At 37.4% G+C, this 23,822-nt stretch overlaps 5 protein-coding genes across 9 annotated transcripts; 3 read left to right on the plus strand and 2 right to left on the minus strand.

Moving 5' to 3' along the window:
• Window positions 1-2,807: 2,807 nt before the first annotated feature.
• Window positions 2,808-5,514, plus strand: LOC126801585 (transcription factor MYB17). Its single transcript, XM_050528981.1, has 3 exons — window positions 2,808-2,980; window positions 3,898-4,027; window positions 4,360-5,514. The coding sequence occupies exons 1-3, from the start codon at window positions 2,845-2,847 to the stop codon at window positions 5,081-5,083; spliced, it is 990 nt and encodes a 329-aa protein (XP_050384938.1). The 5' UTR covers window positions 2,808-2,844; the 3' UTR covers window positions 5,084-5,514.
• A 134-nt stretch (window positions 5,515-5,648) lies between these two features.
• On the minus strand, window positions 5,649-7,456 carry LOC126801586 (remorin-like). Its single transcript, XM_050528982.1, has 5 exons — window positions 7,248-7,456; window positions 7,096-7,146; window positions 6,836-6,923; window positions 6,457-6,538; window positions 5,649-6,088 (listed from the first exon to the last, which is right to left on the minus strand). The coding sequence occupies exons 1-5, from the start codon at window positions 7,405-7,407 to the stop codon at window positions 5,894-5,896; spliced, it is 576 nt and encodes a 191-aa protein (XP_050384939.1). The 5' UTR covers window positions 7,408-7,456; the 3' UTR covers window positions 5,649-5,893.
• Window positions 7,457-15,054: 7,598 nt separating this feature from the next.
• On the plus strand, window positions 15,055-19,177 carry LOC126801539 (tRNA-specific adenosine deaminase TAD1). Of its 5 annotated transcripts, XM_050528920.1 has the most exons (12): window positions 15,055-15,296; window positions 15,392-15,512; window positions 15,645-15,838; window positions 15,943-16,053; window positions 16,218-16,331; window positions 16,562-16,734; window positions 16,808-16,884; window positions 16,976-17,092; window positions 17,178-17,265; window positions 17,763-17,884; window positions 18,006-18,169; window positions 18,422-19,177. In XM_050528920.1, the coding sequence occupies exons 1-11, from the start codon at window positions 15,152-15,154 to the stop codon at window positions 18,157-18,159; spliced, it is 1,416 nt and encodes a 471-aa protein (XP_050384877.1). In that variant the 5' UTR covers window positions 15,055-15,151; the 3' UTR covers window positions 18,160-18,169; window positions 18,422-19,177. The 5 variants fall into 5 exon arrangements, with proteins under 5 accessions (XP_050384877.1, XP_050384876.1, XP_050384878.1 ...); XM_050528919.1 differs by lacking the exon at window positions 18,422-19,177 and having other exon boundaries at window positions 18,006-18,347; XM_050528921.1 differs by lacking the exon at window positions 18,422-19,177 and having other exon boundaries at window positions 17,763-17,889; window positions 18,006-18,151.
• Window positions 19,178-19,692: 515 nt separating this feature from the next.
• LOC126801538 (uncharacterized) lies at window positions 19,693-22,291 on the plus strand. The gene is made up of 6 exons (XM_050528918.1): window positions 19,693-20,114; window positions 20,220-20,773; window positions 20,974-21,166; window positions 21,272-21,336; window positions 21,441-21,651; window positions 21,747-22,291. The coding sequence occupies exons 1-6, from the start codon at window positions 19,917-19,919 to the stop codon at window positions 22,107-22,109; spliced, it is 1,584 nt and encodes a 527-aa protein (XP_050384875.1). The 5' UTR covers window positions 19,693-19,916; the 3' UTR covers window positions 22,110-22,291.
• Window positions 22,292-22,547: 256 nt separating this feature from the next.
• LOC126801493 (actin-depolymerizing factor 8) lies at window positions 22,548-23,311 on the minus strand. Its single transcript, XM_050528855.1, is given in 2 exon segments — window positions 22,548-22,698; window positions 23,037-23,311. Coding segments are annotated over 2 exon segments (399 nt in total). The 5' UTR covers window positions 23,285-23,311.
• Between the last annotated feature and the right edge of the window lie 511 nt (window positions 23,312-23,822).

A 23,822-nucleotide genomic window follows, 5' to 3' on the forward strand; every position in this document is an offset into this window, starting at 1 on the left:
TAACGTGGTGCATGATGAATAATTGTGTCTTTATTAAATGATATGATGACATATATATATATATGCATTACATAACCACATTCATGTAGGATTCAGAGTCCTAATTTATTACAGAGATGCAAATCTACTTTTAATAAGAAACTTAATAGACACGCACAATTGTAGAATAGTGAGTCTCCCGAAGAAGAATGCATGATTTCCTAAAAATTAAGATTTTGGAATATCCAACACATGTTTGACTCACATCATCTGCATAGCCAATAAATGTTCCGGCAGGATTTCCAAGCCTGAAAAGGATGATGAACATGACACTTTCCAAACATAAGAATTTTCGATCGTTTATTAATAACTACAATAGAAGGAAAGGGAAACGTAGAACATGAAAATAATGATGGAAGTTGGTCGACTAGCTAGGTCTCATGTTACTACTGCTGAGGCACAGAGGCAGTCCCATCAAGAAATAGAGAAGTATGTAACGTGGGTTTCCAGTGTGTCTTGGACTTTCAAGTGACCACATTTATGATTCTACGGTTCTACCTCAACTATTTCTCCAACTTTGACTCGTCTCTCACCCTCATCAACTCCCTCAAATCCTACCAACTTACAAAGTTACAAACAAACAAACAAACTTGTAAGTTGTAACGTTGAATAATATGGATTCTGTTGCCGTAGAGGGAACTATTCTTTAGTCTTTGTGCACGAACTTCCGTTTCATATTATCAAAAGAAAAACTCTATGAAGTCGATCATATGCGGCATTTTTTTGGCAAATAAAAAAAATATTGAAAAGAAATAAGGTGGGGACATAGCAAAAGTACATGATTAAAGAGGGTATAGTATGAGATTAGTGACGTCATTATTTTTGAGACAAACAGCTCACTGAAATTTAAATTTCTTATGCTTATCTGTTTGATCAATATTTTACCACAAGTAAAGGAAAACATGTTACTAACACATTAATCTTACAGCAAATAGTGTGGCGGATCGTATGACACACTTTGCTAGAGATGTCATTATTGATTTTATTTTAGATGAGACTCCTATGTTTATTCAAAATATCCTCTATGAGGATTTATATAATAGTCGTTCGTCCCCCTCCCCCGAGTAGGATGGACCTTATTCACACAGTTTTTCCAAAAAAGAAGAAGAGGAAAACATGTTACTTACCATCTAGGGACTATTCGTTGGATTCCTCATCCATTCCATTAAACTTTAATGGTTGTGTTCATCAAAATTCACAAAATTCAGCTGGTTTTATCGTATGTTCTTCTCAATTCCTCATGGTTCTCCTCTTGCCTCATCAAAATTTAAGGGCAGATTCGATATTCTTATTTCATAAGCTTTTTCTTGGGTTACAAGTAGCATTAGCTCACAAGTTTATTTGGAGCAAGATCTAAAATTCTTATTGACGTTATTACTCGCAGTTATGTGACACCTTGGAAGATAGCTACTTTAGTTCATGATATTTGTATTATGGCACACTAAATACCTCTATTTCTTTTAAGAACATATACAAAAAGGTTAATTTCGTTACTGACTCTCTGATAAATATTGACACCAAGTCGGAGTAGACAATTGAAGTTTCGAAGTCTTGTACCACTTCAATTGTAGTTTTTGTTTGAGCAAATTGACAATTGTCTAGTGAGAACCACTAATTAAACTGAACTTGTTTAGATATAATTAAATCGGGCAAAATAGTTTGAAACAAGTCTTTTTTCTTTTTTGTCATCTTTACTTGTTACTTTCTTTTCAATTATTATTTCAATCTTATCTTTCAATCTATCCTAATTTCATCTCGGTTTCTTTTGGATCAGTCCTATGATAGTTCTTTTTATGGGTTTTCACTTTTAAAATGTGGTCACCCAAAATACAAAAATAGAAAAATGTTGATCAACACCCCAAAGAAATCCTAAAAAAAAGACATGGATCACTTTATAGAAACTTGGATTCAACCGACTGGATACGTGCCAGCAGAGAGGTCACTGTGCCAGAAAGACTTCTCAGTCAACTTGGCTTCTTCCCCAAATGTCATGGCAATGAGTCAAACCAAAAGCTCAAACCCCCTTTCCTTCTCTTGTGGCTTCTTCACCACTCCGAACAACAGTAGTATCTCTACCTCTGTGCTACCATCAACTCCACACAACACAATTTCTTAATGGATTTCTTAACAGCAACTAAGGACTTAAAAAACAAAGTCTAAGCACAAGTCATATCATGGTCTCTCTGTGTGTCCGTACCTCTGCAGCAGGTCACTGTCTTCCACCATTAATACTCACCCCCTCATTAATTTTCACTCTGTCATTTCTGGGTTTGAGAGAATCCCAACATTAATGCCTTGGCTTCCCTCTCTCTCTCTCTCTCTCTCTCTCTTTCTCTCTCACCAGTTGAGTGTAAATGGAAACCTCAAAAACAAGCATTGAAGTCTCTCTTGCATTGTTTGGGGCCCAAGTCTCTTGCTTTTACAAACACGGTTCAAATTTCTTCTTCCCTTCCTTTTCTCTCTCTGAAACCAAAACCCCCCAACACATTTATTGCAAGAGACAGCTGAGAGGGAGCTTTCATTTTCCTTTGGCATTTGAGACAAGCCTTCATCCATTATTTTGCTTCCACTGTTCTTTTGGCTTCAGATAGACACCAAAAACCAGAGCATTTAATAACCAAAGCTCTGGACGTAAAGACTCTAGGGGGCTTAAAAGGGTGTTGCTTTGGGGTGTTCTTTAATAGTTTGGAGGACTTGCTGGTTTGGTAGTGGTGAGTTTCTGCTTGTGTTGGTGGTGGTTGTGACTTCCTTCTCTCTCTCTCTCTCTCTCTGTTTTATCTGTTTGGAATTAAAATCAAGAGAGAGATGGGAAGGGCTCCATGTTGTGACAAGAATGGGTTGAAGAGAGGTCCTTGGACTACTGATGAGGATGAGATTCTTGTCAATTACATCAACAAGAATAACGGACATGGCAGCTGGAGATCTCTTCCACAGCAAGCAGGTTTAGATTTCTTTTACTTCTCTATGTGTAATGCATGCTTGTTCTATCTGGGTTTTGGTCAAGGTTGCTATTTGGATTGTAAAGCTCAAAGCTTTTGAGACTCAAAAGTTGTTTGAGTTTGTTGCTTTCTGGAACCAGAGTTTAAAAAAAAGCCCCCCTTTGGAAGATTTGGGAACCCAAAAGGGTGTTTTGGCTGCTTGTTTTGTGATTTTGATATCTACCTGAAAGTGCTAAACCCCAAGTTGCAAGCTTTTCTTGTATTCTGAGAGTTATGTAGTTGTGCTTAAACTTTGATATACTATGATTAAGGATTTAAGGCGTTGTTGGCGCTCTCCAACCCTTTTAACCCTTTGGTTTACTTGGCATTTGTCGGTTTACAGTGGTAAAGTTTTCATGTTTATGACCGTAATCTTTATCTTATTTGTGCGTCTGCGTGTGGATGGAAGACTCAGCAAAAATTACAGTCACCTTCGCCTCCAATCTGTTTTGTTATGCAACTTCAAACATAGTGAGCAATCTCTTAATAGTCCAACCTGCTCTTACCATTTGGGTCACCTACAAATTAAAATGAAATCTGCTGCTTTGTTACTTCTGCTTGTGCTTTACCCTTTATTCTTCTGTATATCTGGATAAATTAGCTATAATTTACAGCTAAACTTCCCCTTTAACTTGCCTGTACTTATGAATTGGCCTTGAAATTCCAAGATATTGCGCAAGTTAGCTCAGAAAAAAAAAAAAAGCTTTGACCAAGTGTTTTCTGAACCAGGTTGGATCAAACAGGCTTTAATCATTCTCAAAAAAAGAAAAGGCTTTAATCATCTTAGCTAGAGACTATTATATTTCCGGAAGTTATGTTTGAGCGAGAGTATTAAGTAAGAATATAGCAAATACTCATCTACGATTTTCCACTTGATTAGGCCTTCTTCGTTGTGGAAAGAGTTGCCGACTCAGGTGGACAAATTATCTTAGACCAGATATTAAGCGTGGCCCATTCACTGAGGAAGAACAGAAGCTAATCATTCAGCTCCATGGCATGCTTGGAAACAGGTTTGTGTTCCTTGCCAAATAAAAACTTTAGTCAATTTGTTTGAATGTGTTTAGTCTCAGTATATACATGAAACCACAGGATAATTTAAAGGCTATGAAGGTAAAGATGACCCTGTTTACTATTTGCTTGTCTAAATTGTGAAGCTTAAAGTAGAATTATTATTTCTTTCGAAGCCATCCCAGCAAATGATCCCTCCTTTGCTGCATAAATTTAATTACAACCTTTTTCAGATTGAGCATTTAGGAACTGTATGTGTAATGAATTTGCACAACTTTATTATTTCCTGTATCTAGTAATCAATGTTGTAACTTTTTTGAAAAATTACTTTCAGGTGGGCTGCTATTGCTTCTCAGTTACCTGGACGAACCGACAATGAGATCAAGAACTTATGGAACACACACTTGAAGAAGCGCCTTGTCCGCAGTGGGATCAATCCTCAAAATCACGAGCCTTTTACTTCTGACGGTTCAACTCCAAGAGCATCAGCTTCCACCACGACACGCCACATGGCACAATGGGAGAGTGCTAGGCTTGAAGCTGAGGCTAGGCTGTCAAGGGATTCATCACAGTTCAATACGCCATTCCTGGAAAAATCTGATTCGGACTACTTTCTGCGCTTATGGTACTCTGATGTTGGAGAGTCATTCAGAAAGCTTCCCATGTCAGGTAAAACTCCGTCGGATAGCCCCATCTCTGAGGCATCTTCTTCAGGGAAGTGTAGATCAATCTCAGCTGTGACAACAGAAATTAGCCATTGCTTAATGGGGTCAGCAATCATGGGGGCCGATCAAGATGATGATATAGAATACAAGGTTTTCAAGTCTGTTACTGGTGAAGATATGGTCTACAGGATTTACAAGTCCATGGATGACAATGTGATACGTGGTTCTGACTCTTCAAGCACCAACAAATTAGATGACTCGTCAGAATCTCCAATGGATATGCTGCTGGATTACCCCATGAACAATGACATGAGCTTCTTTGAAGATGATATGCATAACTATGCAACAAGTACTTCTGCCAACGTAGAAAATGATTTCATCTGCCCTCTATGATTTGAAGCAGACCTTTGGAACTTCGTTTATATACGAGTTCGCTTCTTAAATTTTGCTATATGGTAGCTATTTCCTGTATTAGCTTTCAAAGTAGTGACTAGTGAGAGAGCAAAGATATGGGTCCTGTGCTTAATTTTTGGCTTACTGTTAGAGCAGTGCTGCTGCTTCTTGGTAGGAATTTCCTTATCAAACCGCGTGCTAGGATTCTGTCTGTACAGTAGTTGCAGATTCCATAATCGTTGCAGATATCTTATGTAACTTCGATGCTATTAAGTGCTAATATTCCATGTTTCCAGTTGCTCTCTCTTTTGGTAGTGGTGTTATGCCATATTATGATGTCATCTGGTTTAGCTGCTTGGCATCTCATACGTGTGTACTACATCAATTGGACAAGGTTGTTAATTAGAAACTAATACATCATTATGAACTGTGTTAATGGATCAATGAAAGTTTACCAACTCACTGCGGTAAAACAAATAGTGAAAACCAAAAGCTTAGTTTGGATTGCAAGATGAAATAGCACAGAACTGACTTTAAACAGGAAATAAGTTTGAATTGCAAGATGTATGTGTAGAGTTATCTATCTCATTGCTAGAAAGTAGAAACAAAAAAGATACAATCAAAACGAAAATAGCATTCTGACTTCACAAACGAAAGACACTTTCCTATACAGAGAAGAATATAATGAACACTACCTGAATTTTCCAATCAGGTTTTTGACACGATATGACAACAAACAGAAGAGAAAGATATACACAAAACACCAGTAGCTACATTGATTGTTTTTGAAACCAGACTCAGACTAAAGCTTCAAAAACAACCAAGGAACTTCTTAGGAATGCCCCCGGTTGCACGGTATTTAGCAGCCATTTCCTCTGCCTTGAGAAGTTCTTGGCCTCGCTCTGCTTGAATCATTGCCCTCTTTTCATCTGCTTGTTTGTGAAGCACGCCAATCTGATTTTTCATTTTTTCTGCGTATTGTGCCTTTTTCTTCTCCAATTTTTCCTGGTAGCATTCAGAGTTTGTTATATTTGAATTAAACTTAAAAGGAACTCTAACAAAAACTGCTTCAAACTCAGCCAACTTGGTTTCTAATCAAAGACTGGTTGGTTCCACAATTAGTGCCAAAATGTCATTTCTGCAGACAAGTGTGATATATGGTTCACCAAGAATGCGAATCTTGTCGTTTTGTGATACTAATCAGATAAGAGATCAGTTTTATTGGCAAGTTTGTAATGTCAAAGAATCATTTATGTTAAAAAATATTAAAAAGCCACAACTTTACCTAATCAGTCTGTGGATGAACCATAAGGTTCCACATGCTGTGGTGAATCCAACACCAAACAGAAACTAGAAATGGAAGAAGAATTTACCTCCATGGATCTCAATTTGGCTTCAATAGCTGATTTCTTGGTGTTTTCCCATGCAGTAACAGTTGAGAGCTTCTTTTCAGCCCTGTTTCACACAATTACATCTAATCCTTAGAATATGAAACTACTCATATAATCCTTAAAACTACAATATCAAACAGCAGAATAAGAAAGGCTCATTTCATCAATTATCAATCTGAACTGATTACAATCCAGTGATCCACTCACAACCTAAGAACTACTCTATCCTTGTGCCTCCCATGGTTTAAAAAAAACACAATCAAATCTAGCATATCACTAATTTAGCCAGATAAAGAAACCCAGAAGACTAGTTTAAAAAAATCAATCTGAGAGGGTAAAAACACAAAATCAGGGGCCTTACTTATTCTCTGCCTTATCCTTTTCACTGTCTTCCCATGCCCTCACAAAAGACATACTCTTCTCCTTCTCAAGATTTGCAAGAACCACATCTGCAACAAAACAAAAATCACCATCAACATGTATCATCTCAAACAAGCTCTACAACACCAACTCACCCCAAACAATAACCAACATAGTTAAATCAAAATAACCGCAAAAAAAAAACTGCAGCAGCAGAGGTCATCGGTTCAAATCTCACTACGAACTGAAACAGACAATCACCTCTATCATGTGATCCTCCGGAGGGCTTCTTATCAATGGTCTCAGGAGCCTCTGTGACAAAAAAAAAAGTAACCTTTTTAGTGTCACACACAATAGTACACATGGTGAAAGTTTGTTACTTTTTACTCCATATATTTCATGAAGAAACCTACTTTCAGGCTCAACAACAGCTAGAGCCTTGGTGTCATCAACAGAAGCAGCACCGGGTGGAGGTGGAAGCAGAGCCTTCTCCTTCTCATCTGGGGCGGAGGCCAAAGGCGGCTCCGGCGCCGGAGTAGGCTCGGTTTCCACTTTCTGAAGCTCACCTTCCATTTTTAGCTCAGTTTCAACTTTCAATAATGTAACGGATAACTCACACCTAGTGTTGTCGATTGTTTGGGTTATAAATATCAGAGTGAGGGTGTATGCGGTGGACGCGAGGATTTGTGGGCGTTCGATCTGGGTGATGGGTGGATCACACGGTTGATATGCGGTCTTGGAATTCATGTCGACGGGGGACTAAGGTGGTGGAGAGGCGCCACGTGGGCGCGGTTGGGATATGATTTTGTCGGCAGAGGCGGGTATCCGATGTGTCATCATCGTGGCGGGACATTCCTACGCGCGTAGAAAACGCGGGGACACCATATCTTCATTGCCTTCTTTTCCCTCTTGTTTAATTTTGCCTTTTCATCTATCTTTGTTGGAAGGAGAACAAGAACTGATTCTCTATAGTTGCTAATTTGTTATGCTTTTGAGGATTGAACATAAAATAAGAGTGAAATTCATGATGAAACTAGGTAGTAGTGCTTAAGCTCTTTTAACATAATTTACATAGTGTCATATGTTAGCGGAATTAGCGTTCAAGTGTCTACTAATAACAAAAATAAAGTAAAAATTTCATGTTTATAAGGGAAACACCATGATGGCTATATTGTAAAGATTAATTAATACGTCGACCAACCATAAAAATTATGTAGGTCATGGTTAATTCCAATTCTAAGAACAAATCAAGCGAAATACAAGCTATTTGAAAATTTCACGAGTGAAATATTTCATCTCCCATAGTTAAAGCTCGGCTTGATACTAACTTGGCTAATTTATCTTTAAAGTACGAGATGAACAATCTGTACACGAATTAAACTCAAACTATATGTAGTTCAATTAAACACTTAAGACTAGTTAATTTCTCATAAGACGGAGATTATATTTTTAATAATAAATGTGTAATAATATCACGCGCCTGGAGGGGGAGTACCTGCCTCAGAGCAAAACAATCAACAATTGACAGCAAAGATGGGTCACCATATTCTTAGTTGCTACAGTTATGTGGAGGACTGCGCTGTTGGCCAGCTGGCAGTATCCGATGAATACTATTCAAATAAGAAGCTAGAACCCAACATCTCCCCCTTCATTGCTTCCCTCAATATTTCACTTGGATTATTCCAAATTTGGTTTGGTGCTTTGCATCTTTGCTAATAGAGATACTGCTGGCTTTACCTGTCTAATGCCAAGATCATTGCCCTCTGTTTTCTCTTTTCTTGCTGGATTAACAATGACGGGCACTAGTTAGAAGACTTTACACCCACATAATTCAACTTTATACTTCTCTTTGAATATATTTTAGTAAGGCATTAAGTGTTAACTTATCAACATAAATCCCATCAATGAGATAGCTTGGCCGAGCATAACCCCAATTGTAAACACAAGTTTATAGGATTTGTTGGACTTTCAATATATTTCAATATATTTTCTTATATATTCGTTTCACTATAATATTACAGTGAGAAATTTTGTGTACACTCCTTAAACCTCTTAAAACACATCCCTAATATTTTAGAATTAAGAAGAAATTATTTAAAAAATGTAATTTCAATGTGAAAATGTTTAAAAAAACTCTAGTTTATCACTTGATAAAAAATGTCTTTATACCATAGTGCATATGATAAAAAGTTCCATTGATTTTGAATGAATGATAAAATGAGGCTATTTTTTTTCCATAAACTTTATACCCTCGCTTGTTAAACTTTAATCTAAACCCAACTATCTCCTCTCTCTCTCTCTCTCAAACCAATCCTTTTGTTTATGATTTTCTCCATTTTCCAATTCTCATTGTCCGAGCAACGAAGAAAAGTGAGCTATATGGACCAACCCTTGAAAATTTAAAGCCAAGAAGAAGAAGAACAACACTGCCATCAATTGCCTCTTGTATCAAAACGACATCGATGATGCGGTAGAAGAGGAGAACCAAACTGGGTTCATGTTTGTCAATGACTTCCGACTCGAGTCATAAGATGAATCGTCCATAAGGATGTGAATATGCTCAATGCTCTATTGAAGTATTAACATGTTTAATGAATTGAAGTAAATCCCTTTGTGGAGGTCAAGCTGGTCAGCATATATACAAAATAGGGATTTTCTAGAAGATGCATGGAAGGTGTTCGATGAAATGCGCGAGAAAGAATCTATAAATGTGGTCAACCATGATTGAGGCACATTTGAAAGATCAGATGTGAGGGGAAGTGGTGAAACTTTTCTTGATGAGTTGATGATGTGAAGGATAGAGTGTTGCTGAATTAAATTTGTTCCCAATGGTGCTACAAATTATGAGAACTGTTAGTCATTGACACAATTATTAATACCAACATAGATATTTGACAATTACTAACAGAGTTACCTATTAGTTACTATTATAGTTACCAAGACAGTTACTCAATTCCAATAGAGTTACTAATATAGTTACAAGATAGATACGCAATTCTAACAGAGTTATTAATATAGTTACCAAAACGGTTACTTAATTCCAACAAAGTTACTAATAGTTACTCAATTTCAATAGAGTTACTAATATATTTACTAAGATAATTACCAATATAGTTACCTAGACAGTTACATAATGTCAATACAATTACTCAATATTATCAGTATCTGCTCATGTAACTATATAAGTAATTGATCATGTAACTAATTATTTGGATAGACAATCAAACAACGATAGTTACGTGACCAGTTACATGGGCTAGTGACATGGTAAAACATATAATATTGGCATTGAGTGGCACACTGTAAATAATTAGTTGCATGAGTAGTCACTTGACCACATACTTGGGTGGTTACCTAGCTAGTATTTAAGTAGTTACATGGTTAGTTTGGATTCTCTTACTAAAGTTCTGATTAGAGACACAAACCTACTTGATCTTACATAGTTTATAACAATTTTCGGTAACTCCATTCTTCAGTTTCATATTGTGGCTTGTTTTTTTTCATATAAAGGTATTTTGGTCAAGATATTGAAGTACAGTGTTGGGTTTAGTACCATGCTACTACAATTATCATTATAGTTATCTAATAGCTTAGACAACAACATGACAATTACTGCTCCAGTTTCATTTCCAGAACCAACAATATGGCCAATAGCTTGGTAGTTACTGCTCCAGTTAACAATATAGTTACATGTCTAGTTATATATATGGTTAGCTATATGATCAGTTACTTGAGTTGTTACATGACCAATCACATAATAATTTACAAGACCAATTACATGAGCTAGTGACATAATCAGTTACCTAGCCAGTTACCCATATAGTTACTTAACGTCAATATAATTACCAAGGCATTTACTATTGATGTTAATACAGTCATTCAAACATGCTCAAGTAACTATCATTCAATATGGCATTGTAACATTTTGCTCGTTGTGATTGTTGTGATTATACTACTATAACTGACATGATGTCAACTGTCAAGTAGATTTATGACTATTATTGTAACTATGTAGTATGTACAATCAAAATATTTACACTTGTAACTATGTATGTAACTATCATTTACAAAAAGTTTGCAGTTACAAAACCAGTTACATAAATAGCGCTCAATTACTTGAATAGTTACATAATAAGTAACTTAAGTAATCTAGTTACATTTCTAGTTACTTGACTAGTTAGGTAGTTACTTTGTCAGTTACATGACTAATTACCTTGTAACTTTCATGTAAGTCGCACACTAGTCACTTGAAGTAATATTATGAGAAATTAACAACATATACATGTAAATGTTGGGTAACGGCTAGAATCTCAGTACTCCAACGGACGAGGGATATAATTTGGTTACATTGGTAGTTACTCAAGTGCGCCTTCGGGTATATAACCATATTCTTAGAAGTAAGGAATAGAGCTTTTGAATTGGTAAGTTAGTTCCTGGAATTGACAAAATAAATCATAATCAAACAGTTGCTCAACCAGTTACATGACTAACATAGTTACTCATATAGTTACCTATTTGGTTGCTTCACACTCACACAGTTACCTATCTAGTTACTTTAGACTCACACAATTACCTATCTAGTTACTTTAGACTCACACAATTACCTATCTATTTACTTTAGACTCACACAATTACCTATCTAGTTACTCACATCACACAGTTACATATTTAGTTACTTTAGACTCATATAGTTATATATTAGTTACTCACACAGTTTCTTATCTAGTTACTCACATCACACAGTTACTTATCTAGTTACTTTAGACTCACTTGGGTGTCTTTTGGATTGTTGTATGTACTATTGCTAGCCTTCTGTATTGTTGCCCTTGCTTTTATTGTTTTCTGGTAATTTAAAAAAAAAAACAACAAATCATAGGTAGATAATAAATACACGCACTAACACAGTTACTTTACACTCACAGTTACCTATCAAGTTACTCAAACAGTTACAATGATAGTTACATTCTTTGTAGTTATCTTGAGTGGTTTTGCAGGAGTGGTAGGCTTCTTTGTTGTCATTGCTTTTTTTTTTATACTGTAAATGTTTAAAGTAAATCATAGTTAGATGATACATACACTAACAATTACATTACCAAAGCATAGTAGTTATGCTAACAGTTACAAGCAGTGGCGGATCCTGGATCACAATACTAGGGATGTTTAAACTTCTCTACAAAAAAAAGTAGTGGAGAATATCGATAATGTGAGATAATTTTATTAATCAAAACCAAAATTTACACACAAAATTAATATAAATCTCTCGCACATACTAAAATTTTCTCACATATTAGTCGATGAATATTCGATCTCTCTAATCACCTCCTCATCATCTAAGATTCAACATTCTCTTTCTTAATATAAATTAACCAATGAAGACTGAAATCTTGAAGGTTGCAGTTGGTCATAAAAATTTAGAGAAGATATGGAAAAATAAATTTGAAGATTCTAACTCGCAAAGTCTACATTTCTCATAAAATCATGAAGTAATTTGATTTGAACGCTTTTGTTTTGGCTCAAGATTTTACATAATAGGATAATAGATTATATTTGAAAACGTACAGTGGTAATAGTGGCAGAGCGCATCGTAGCCTAGTTGGTTGAGTGAGACGTGCTATTGAGGGTGTGGAAGAACCGAAGAAGTGTGAAGTTAAGGAAGAGAGGAAGTCAAACTAGAATCTAGGGGATTTGGGGATGCTTCAAGAAACCCAAGCTAAAGAAATAGAGTTTTATGTACCTAGGTTTTTTTTTTCTCTTGTCTTAGATTGGGGGATGCTTGAGCAACCCCATAGACTAAGGTAGATCCGCCCCTGGTTACAAGTATAAAATGAAGCTACAATGACACTTATTATTGGATTTGGATCATTAATTCGCTTCGAGCGTTGCTCGTGATTTCTACCATCATCGTCATCGCTACTTCGTATGTCCTTTCTTTTCGCCATTTTGATTTTCTACTACAGAAACAAAGCAAAGCCAAAGTTATATCACAATTCTTGACATAGTTACTTACATAGTTAAGTGTATAGCGTATAGTTTTAATTTTCTAAAACAGTTACTTACATAGTTACAAAAGTGATCATAAACACAGTTACTCAATACTTTGAGTATGAAAAGCCCAAATGAAAAACACAAACGTATAACTTCAACTCATAGGATTCCTAACCAAATAATTATTAAAAGTTTATGCTCCATACATATACATGCTTACAGATCTCTGAACCTTAATAACTTAGCACTTGACTATAAGGAAAACACAACCAACCTACATGGATGGAAGCTTGTATCATATCTAGCCTATTGAACTAGGTATATATATAGTTACATAGATAGTTACTCGATTATCATCTAATTCTCATAACCTCCCTTATAGCCTCCACTTCCTCACCCTCTCGCCCTTAAACCTTTTTTGAGTTCCTTAGGCTCTTATTCACCAGAGTTAAAGACCCAATCTGCTCATCATCACCATCCGAAATATTTTCAAAAAGAAAAGAAAAACTAAGTCATCTCTCCTTGAAGATTCAAAGATTATGGTCTGTAACATATTTCCAGTATAGAGATTCCAATGAAGATGGAGATTAAGGCTTTGTTACCCAAAGATTCAAGTGGATCTCACCTTTGAGAACGCGAGGGGAGTGGATGAGGGAGAGAGAGGCGCCAGAGGGTTGTCTTTGTCAAGTTAGAGAGAAAAAGAGAGAATCTGGTCGCCGAAGGGTTGTCTCCATCGGGTTGGAGAGAGAGATGGTTTTGGTCTTTTGATTGGCAACTTTGATCCGGCGTCAGAGACCTTGTCTCGGGTTGGGAAGAGAGAGAGAGAGAGAGGCACAATTTAGGAGATATAAATCATATGATCGAGTCAGTTAAGATTAATGACACACTCGTAATAACTCAACATATAAAGGGTACAGATTTTACTCATACCCTTATTTATTAGAAGTCCAAATTAGGGGCCCTAATTAACATTTTGGGTATTTTGATGCCCTTAATAATCAAAACCTCTAGAATAAACTGAGATTATGTAGTTACGTAACATGACAAAAACAACCATATATAGCAAATTTGGGAAATATGAAATAAATTAAAAAACAAAAATCAAAATAAATTTGGAAACTAATTAATGTGAAATTGCAAGAGAATTTAAGATCACTTCTATTATAAAGGAACTTAAACGAGAAATTTGGATAATAGTTGATTCATTTATATCTTTCCACAAATCAATTCATAACTTGTTAATCTCTTCTCACGAAGTGAGTTGATCATTTGGCTCTTCTTCATATGAACACACTGCCGAGGTGTTGAAGCGTGTGTTCTTCATTTGTTTAGTTGTGATTTCTTGTTTAAAGATCTAAAAAGTAATAATAATATATTTTCACGATTTTCTAAGACATCTACAAATATATATATATATATATAATTATTAATATATACTAATAATTAGATATAGTCAAATAATAAAATAGTTTTATCTTTTTATGTGATTAGGGATATTTTAGATACTTCAGGTTGTGTATTTAATAAGTTATTAGAATTAAAATTAAAATAGTGGTGTATTGAGAAATGAGTGTGTATTAAGAGTTTTGAGTAATGTATATACAATTTCTCTGTTACAAACTTACGATGATAGGAGAATGTTGTCTCTTTTGGTTTCTTTCTCATCAATTTCTAATAGTAAATTAAGGATACAGCCAATGCTAACCTTATTCCTGTTTTGTAAATGACGATTTGAGAACTCGGGCCGACATAAATGCATGTCATGCAAAATCTTGTTTATGAGTAGTCGAGTTTAAACTATAAAATACATGAATTGTTTTTTAAATTAAATTCCTTGTCTAAAAAAGTGATTTGAATAGAGAACCATCAGATATTTATCACTTAGTGCTATGGTGGCACTGAAAAACTTATCACTTGAGTCAATTTCACTTTCTAATTAGTGAATGTGGTTTTACTTCACATTCAGCTACGGTAACACATAGTGATGGTAGTTTTACTTTATTTTTTTCTAGGTGGGAGAAGATTGAAGCTCAAAAATTTAGAGATTTCTCACATTCTCGCACTTCATCTTCATCATTCGTTGAGCTAATCCTAAAAACGTAATTCTTTTATGGTCATCCTACTTCACAATAAATAGTTCGACGTAGAAAACGGGCTAAGCTAGTCTGCACGACTGCACCTGTAAAAAGTAACTGTACTGTACGTAGAACGTATAAATACGGTCGTCATTTGACTCAATAAGTTTCAAGCCTTGTAGAACGCAACCGGCCTAACTCTTACCTCGCCGGCGCTACTCCCGCCACCACCCGTCCCACCACCCCACCGCGTCAGCATGACGCCACCTCCGGACTCACAGTGGGGCCACAAAGTCTCCGCCAAGGTGCTCTCACTCTACAACTCGCTCCCCAAGAAAGGGAAGCCTCAGGGCCGCGAAGTCTCCGTCGTGGCCGCCTTCCTCCTCTCATCTCCTCTCCAAGGTCACACTCCCCTCTCTTTCACTCCCCCTCTCAATTCTCCTTCTCCCCCAAACGCCGTCGTTTTATTTCTCTCAAAAGCATTCTCAATTCCTCAGAACTGGAAGTTGTCGCGTTGGGAACCGGGACCAAATGCCTCGGCAGCTCACTCCTCAGCCCCCGCGGCGATGTCGTTAACGACTCCCACGCTGAGGTCATCGCTCGCCGCGCTCTGATCAGGTGCTTCACTTTGAGTTCAGTCCGAGTTTTGTTCGGAAGCTAATGTACATTTGTTTTGTTTGTACGTTTGTTGTGTTTTGTTGTTTACTGTGTCGGCGGCGGTCTTGTAGTTAGTAATGTGTGTTGTATTAGGTTGTTCTATGCGCAGATTGAATGTCTTTCTCGAGTTGATAGTAAGGAGAGGGATGACAATGTAAGCAAACGATTGCGGAGTGATGATGTGGAGAGGTTTATGTTTGAATTGGAGCAAGAAAGTGGTGATGGAGGAGGGAAGTACAGAATGAAGAAGGGTTGGAAGTTGCATATGTATATATCCCAACTGCCTTGTAAGTTTTTTTTTGGATTGTGAATTGAAAATGATGAGTGTTCTCTTGAGGTTTTGGATAATTGGATTGTACTAAACTACTTATTGTTGGTCGGTTTTGTGTAGGTGGGATTGCTTCGTCGAGCTGTCTGTTGTCTCCCCCGAAATGTATCACACCTAGTGGAGGGGGTTCATTTGACGAGTTCGTAAATGAGGAGGCTTTGATTGAGAATAATGGTATTAGTTTTGAACTTGTTCTCATTTTGCTTCTGTGGATACTTTCAGGGGAAAGTATTTGATGTCTTTATTGAATGTTGTTACTTTCTCTGTGAAAGGAATTGTTAGTCTTGGCATGAGATTTGGTGACAGAGCATCTGTATGTTTTATGTTTTTTTTTTCAGGTGACGCTTCGCAACTGATTGGTACGGTTCAAAGGAAGCCTGGTCGTGGTGATACAACATTGTCGGTTAGCTGCTCTGATAAGATAGCCCGTTGGAATGTCGTTGGAGTTCAAGGTTCGTCCTTTGTTCTGGCATGTACTTCATCCCTGAGTACCCAATACTTGACACTTTAGTTTTGATATTATTTAGAAGTGAATGTTGTTAAAAGACATGATTTTTTTCTTAGATCAGGTATGCTTGCAGGTTAGATAGTGTATGGTGTGCTTGTGCTTGTTATACTTACAGTACTTTAATGATTGCACCATCAGCTGTAAGTTAACGATATAATTTGATTTATTATTCAGGGGCTTTGCTTTCCTTCTTTCTTCAACCTATATACATTTCTTCTATTACTGTTGGGCAATCCCCTAACAACAACTCTGAAAAGGTTGATGTGATTGATTGTCTGAAACAATCTTTGCATGATCGTGTCCTACCATTATCAAGCAAGCTGACCAGTCCCTTTCAAGTGAACCAGGTCTGTGAAGTGTCTACTCTGTGATATTGAAAATGTCAAGGTTGTTATAAATGTCTGCTAATGTCACTGGCAGCCACTACTCTGGGAAGCTCCAATGCCACCAAAGGAATTTCAACATTCTGAGACTGCTTTGTCAACTATAACATGCGGGTAATTTCAATATTCATTTGACATGTTCTGATTGCAAATTCATCCTATAACTGTTTGATTACCACTGATTTATTCATGATTTGATTCACAGGTACTCAATATGTTGGAGTAAGTCTGGTTTGCACGAAGTCATTCTTGGAACCACAGGAAGAAAGCAAGGCGCTGCAAAAGGGTCACGCAGTCCTTCTACTGAATCGCCAATATGCAAGTACGGTGATAAGTATATTGTAAAATATATTATTTAAACAATCCCCTACTGTCATTGAAAATTTGTACTTTGTACCATTTGGCAGAAAGCGGCTTTTGGAGATGTTCGTGTCCCTAAGAGATAAATGCCCCACCAAAATCCATGTCAATGAGATTTCATATCGAGATATCAAGGTAGAATCAGTATTCTGAATTTGGTTTTGTTTAAGTTATACTTGTGTGGCCAATGCAGTAAATGCGGGAACTTTGTTTAGAATGGAATGACTATTCCATGAGACCATGACATTAGACATTGTCAAAGTTAAGTTGTGGTAAATACGAACCCGTGGAGCCGGTGTAAGAGCTTTAGATGTAGATGTTGTAGTGCGCTTGTAATTATTTGTGATGCTCTCTGTTGCTGATTTGTTACTCTTTGAGTAGAATCAGTGTCAAATTATGAAACAAAACATAAAGAACTAATGTTCAAGTATATCGTTTATCTATAGGTTTCCTTTTGCTCAATTTTGTGCAGTACTATTAGTTATGTGGCCATCTACTCTGTTGTCTATCATATTTCGGAATCGCCAAAATAGAGTAGAAATAAGAGTTTCTAAGCTAACTACTAGCGATGTGTGCATTAGTGGCCATCACTTGTCATCCATTAACTATTTAATCCTGGAATCTTGATGCAGGAAATGGCTCATGAATACAATGCAACGTCAAAAGTTCTAAAAAGCGCACATACCTTTAGTAACTGGCTATTGAAGCCCCGAGCTTTGGAGGAATTCTCTACTATGGGAGAGGGAGGTCATCAGTTTTGTACTGCTCAATCTTCATCTACAATTAATGATGGGCCAGCGCATGTTGTGATCTTTATAGTGAAATTTATATAGTAATCTGAGTTTTGGCTAATGCTAGTGTTTTTAAACATGCAGACTCAAGACACTGATGTGGCTAGAAAGGGGTTCTACCGGCTTTGAGGACCAACATATGAGCTATGGGTTCAAGTCACTAACTGGGAAAATGTCATCTACCTTCAATAGCATGTTGCTGCAAACTGACACATCAATCTGGAAACATGTTTGTTGACAGACTCAAGGTTAGAGGATCTCACACTTTCTAGTGCGAATTGGTATTACTTCTCAGTGTGAATTTTTAGCTCCCTCCAACTGGGCATATCTGGAGTTTGATTCTGTGGCTTAAGCCATCTTGTGATTCATTGCAAATCAGTCGAACACGAGGTCTTATATGAATTGTTCAAACAGGCAAAAGAATTAGATGAACTAAAAATGAGATCTTGAATCTGTATCCTATTCGCTCTTATCACTAATGCACCATTTGTCAACTCCAGGAGTAACACTGCACCGGAAGATTGGTTCTTTGTCCCCCCCCTCCAGTGCAAGTGCCTAGGGAGAGCAAAAGAAGCAAATGAATTTGCGTAGTGCAGTAACGTAATGTCTGCCATGGAATTCCAAATGGTTCACTGACGTTCAATGGATTGCTTAACAGGTTAAGTACTTGTTACTCAAACTTCCCAAGTCATTAACTTCATTTTCATAATCCGTCGACTTATTCTTTACTTTAGTAGACCATCGACTTCTTAAACGACGAGTAAGTTGCACGGAATTGGTTGTGATGATAAGCCTAACTCTAACCCACCAGTCCAACCTACCAGTTATTGCACCCGAGTTGGAGAAACACTCCTGTGAGATGGGTGCAATGCTACTCCCTCGAAGAATTAGTGTTCGATAATGATATCGCAGTACTGTTAGCTAGGTACATCGCATGGTTTCGACGCATATTCAGTAATGTATGTAGATCCTTCACACTTGAGGAACGTGTGCATTCACGCCCGGCCCTTGGAAGAGAAGGAAACACAGCAAGACATCCCTATAAGGTGGAGCATAAGCCGGGGGTCTCCAATAAGTTTCATCTTCCTATGTGCTACTGTTACTCTTGGCAACCCTCCATATCATATTACGTTTTTCACCAGCTTCATTTGACGTTCAAACTGCATTTCTCTGCAAGTCACCTTTAACTGTCACTAGTTTTCACCCTTCAGTAACTTACCCGTTCTTAATACGCTGATCAATCCTTGTGACTTTCGTAATGAAGCTTGTTACAGTTTCAGATTCTTAATTACGCTAACCGAAAATCATGTTATTTATTAACTTCGACTTGACCACAAACCATGAATTTGCGACAAGATTAAGTTTCTCACTGATATATTAACAAGGTCAGACTAAACTTATCCCACCATTGATTTTGTTCCATCCTAAGAATAAATCGAAACCAATTGCCGCATTTTGAGTTGCCTTATTTACTTGGAGGTGCCTAATCCTCCCACTTAGCTAAACAAAGACAATTGAGCATCAAGGAATGGACAAAGTTGCCCTCTTCTGTAGAACTAACTACTTCAGTTTCTTGTGAAGTACAGACAAGGCCACAAGGGTACGTCGGCAATTCGATCTGGACATAATGTACAAGTGTCCCATTTCCATGATTTGAAGAAAGACGCAAACCTTGTTTTGAGGTCGGCCAGTTTGGCTCGATGTTAGGCCAAAACTTGGACTAGCTAGGGAGACTCGTGTTGTATAAGGAATCCTGCATTTGATTTGGAGCGTATTGTGGGTAGAAAACTTGTCTCAACCCTTTCAAAGTACGAAACCAGACTTCAAATAAGCGTTGGAAAATAACTACATTCGTTATATATCACTCCCATGCTAGTAGGACTTTCGAGTCCACAGAGCTGAGACTCAGAAATCCAAAAACAAGAAGCTGAGCAAGGCTCGTGAGGGTTTGTTAGGGAAGGCTGGCAAGGTGCAAATCAATCTGCTTACATAGCGATGAAGAGGAACAATGTGAAGCATTTGTATGATATCTTGGAGGGGTCAGGGTTGCATAGGCATTTTGCCGGATCTAGTTGGCAGCCATCGAAGAAGAGAAGCCGAACATTTACAACCGTAGCATTCTTGTCCTTGTTGTTCTTCTTTGTTGCTGCGCTGCTGGTATATGCTGCAGGCTGGAGTGTTAAAATTAACTCTGTAAGTTTAGTTAAACTCCTTTGCTTACCAAGTATGCATGAAGTTTCGTATATGCCGTCGTATTAGCATATATGAAGTTTAGTTTCATGATATCGCTCTTTGCAGTTTATATTTTCAGGTGCTTCTTGTAACAAATCAATCTTAACACCAACAACATCAATACCCAAAACCATTGAATTTCCACTCCAATGTGCTACAGACACTAATGTGACACAAACTTGTCCAAGAACCTACCCAAGCAAACACAACCCTGCAAACTCTAACCTCCCATCAAATGTCACATGCCCGTCATACTTCCGATGGATCCACGAAGATCTACAGCCATGGAGAGATACTGGAATCACGAGGGACATGGTGGAGCGGGCACGCATGACGGCACATTTCAGGCTTGTGATTGTGGACGGCAAGGCTTACCTAGAGAAGTATAGGCAGTCTATACAAACTAGGGACATGTTTACATTATGGGGCATTTTGCAGCTTCTAAGGGTATACCCTGGTAGATTGCCGGACTTGGAGATCATGTTTGACTGTGATGATCGGCCAGTGGTCCGATCAAGAGACTTTCAAGGACCAAATGCCGGCCCCCCTCCTATTTTCCGATACTGTTCGGATGAAGGCAGCTTAGACATTGTGTTCCCCGATTGGTCTTTCTGGGGCTGGTAATTGCTCATGTCCTACACTATGTTTGCATGTGAAATCCCTTGATTGTGACCATGTTAATCTATTAAAATATAACAAACTTTTCAATGCGGGGGTTTCAGAACACGAGTGTTCAAACTTTGAAACTTCAAATACTTGCCTATAGAAGGTTCTTAAATACTTGGATTCTCTAACATATAAAGCCATGGAATTTTGGTAGGGCGGAGATCAATATAAAGCCATGGAAAAACTTATTGCCAAGCATAAAGGAAGGCAATAGAAGAACAAAGTGGAAGGACAGGGTACCCTATGCTTACTGGAAAGGTAACCCACATGTAGCTCCAACCAGGAGAGACCTTCTCAAATGCAATGTTACAGATCAAAATGACTGGAATACACTCCTGTACATTCAGGTATATAGTAACTTCCCAACTATATCTAATCATATGAATGTAATTTTCTTGGCTTTTGATTTTAAACATAGAATGATGTATTGTTTCTGAACGTCTGTACATCAGAATTGGGAGAAAGAATCGGAAGAAGGGTACAAGCAGTCCAGCCTAGAAGATCAATGCAAGCATAGGTAGCATTCAAACTGTAGTTCGAAATTTGATCCCGACAATTTTATGTTTCACATTGTCTGCGCACTTTAGCGAGTTGATATACAAAGAACCTTGGTTTGTGCAGATACAAAATATATATAGAAGGATGGGCATGGTCTGTGAGTGAAAAATACATATTGGCATGTGATTCCATGACCTTGTATGTAAATCCTCGGTACTACGATTTCTACAGGAGAGGCATGCTACCACTGGAGCACTATTGGCCGATTAGGGACAACAACAAGTGCACCTCACTCAAATTTTCTGTGGAATGGGGCAATAATCACACAGAAAAGGTTAATCTTGGTCTCTGTCCCATAAAAATGTACATATCTGAGATAGTTTAATGTGTTATGTTCTTATACTGGTCAGAATCTAATACATGGTGCAGGCAGAGGAAATTGGGGAGGCAGCAAGCAAGTTCATACAAGAAGATTTGAAGATGGACTATGTGTATGACTACATGTTTCATGTATTGAATGAATATGCAAAGCTCTTGAAGTTCAAACCGACGATACCTCCCAACGCAGTGGAACTATGTTCTGAAACAATGGCATGCAGTGCAACTGGCACATGGAAGAAATTCATGGAGGAGTCCATGGTGATGTCCCCTCGCGAAGAAATTCCATGTTCTTTGCCTCCTCCATATGATACCGAAGCTCTTCATGATTTTCTTGAGAGAAAAGCCAACTCAACTAGGCAAGTGGAAGATTGGGAAAATGAATATTGGCAGAGTTCTGGTAAAAAACTATAGAGGACCCTTTTCTACATGCGTGTGCTCTCTAGTGCGTTTTCTTTGTGTTCCATTCCCTGCTTAGAGTATCAAATTGAAACCAACTTTACTGACCATGGCAACTGATCATGCCCATACTTCTGTTTACAGTATTAGGATGCCACTTAGAATTCCTAATGCTCGATTAGATGCCCCAACTTCTACTGTACCACTACTACCAAACACAAATTTGAAATGAGTAAGACTTTATTTTTGTTAGAACTAATGAGTAAGACTTGCTTTGTAAGAAAATAGAAAAGGAAGAAATCTGATCAAATAAGCCATAGCAAAGGAGTACTTTAGATCTGAAAAGCAAGCATCAGTGTAAGTAGCTCACACGCAGTTAACTTAGACTTTAACTTGATGATCAACATGTGACATAAAGACAGTGAGGGATGAATGAATCTCTACATGAAAAATTTAGAGTGCTCGCCCTTTTATGACATCCAAACTCATCTCACTGACATCAGTTGCCTGCAACTCGACTTGAATGCCTTCCAATTCCCGCTTGAATCTGTCCTTGGAGCTTGCATAAAGCATCTTACTTCTCACCCTCGAGGTATCCGGCGACCTGTATACAACAGAAAACAGCAGTTACATCGTCTAGTTTGCATGTCGTGAAAAATGCACCAGTGTTTGAAGAACAGCCATGTTCATGAACTATGTGTAACAGATTGATGTTCCCAATCATATCAGATATTTAGCATGCTATGGCGAAGTGAATTTTGATTTATAAGCTTCCTACAGAGAGCCCTTCAAAATTCACTCAAACTATTTGGTGCTTATGCAAGTACTTAAACGCTTCAACATTGTCAAGTAGTGACGCCCCATATATGCCCATGCTTATAGTTTTCTAGTCAATAGTTCATATGCATTTTTAAGGTCTACATATAATGCTTGAATGCTAACCATGAAATGAAGAAGATTTTGCTTTTCTGGCAGTTCTCATCAGTTGTGAAATCAAAATCATAGACAGCATAGCGGCACTCATCAGCAGGTATGGAATTAGTGAAGTCATCCTAGCTTTCATCAGGACCTCCAACCTTCTCTACAATCACCTGTTGCATCTTCTCTTCAATCTTGAACACAATGAACCGGTGGTTCCTCTTTGCTTTCAGTTCCAAGAACTTGAGCTTACAATCATCATGCACAGCCATTCCAGACGATGCGTTCGACTGTACCCAACAAATTCAGGGAATGTATAACTTGTAAATTTCATGATAACATATCACCACACAAGTGATACAACAACGTACGTGAGAATGTAACAACTCTACAAATTTGTAACAGTATGAGGTAGTGTGGTAGGCTAGGACTTAAGAACTTGGATGTAAGAGCACATACTTCAGATCACTATTTCACTACAAAGAGCATCACCATGGAGCAAAGGAACTCAATTTCTTTTTCACATTCCATAAATCTGAAATTTTGAATATGTGAAATTTCGATCTGAATGCACTCACTTTTTTCTTGAAATTTATCTCACTTTTATGCCCCAACAAGGAGAGAATAACACATTCTTTGTTACTCCATTATTAATCAATCAAATTTGTATCATGGGAAACTGATTATGTGTTATCTATCATATAATTAAGAAAAGAAACGATGCATATATATATATATATATATATATATATATATATATATATATATATATATATATATATACAGACCAAACTCCCTTAGTACCTGTGA

Source organism: Argentina anserina, chromosome 7, assembly GCF_933775445.1.
Source record: "Argentina anserina chromosome 7, drPotAnse1.1, whole genome shotgun sequence".
Lineage (NCBI taxonomy): Eukaryota > Viridiplantae > Streptophyta > Magnoliopsida > Rosales > Rosaceae > Argentina > Argentina anserina.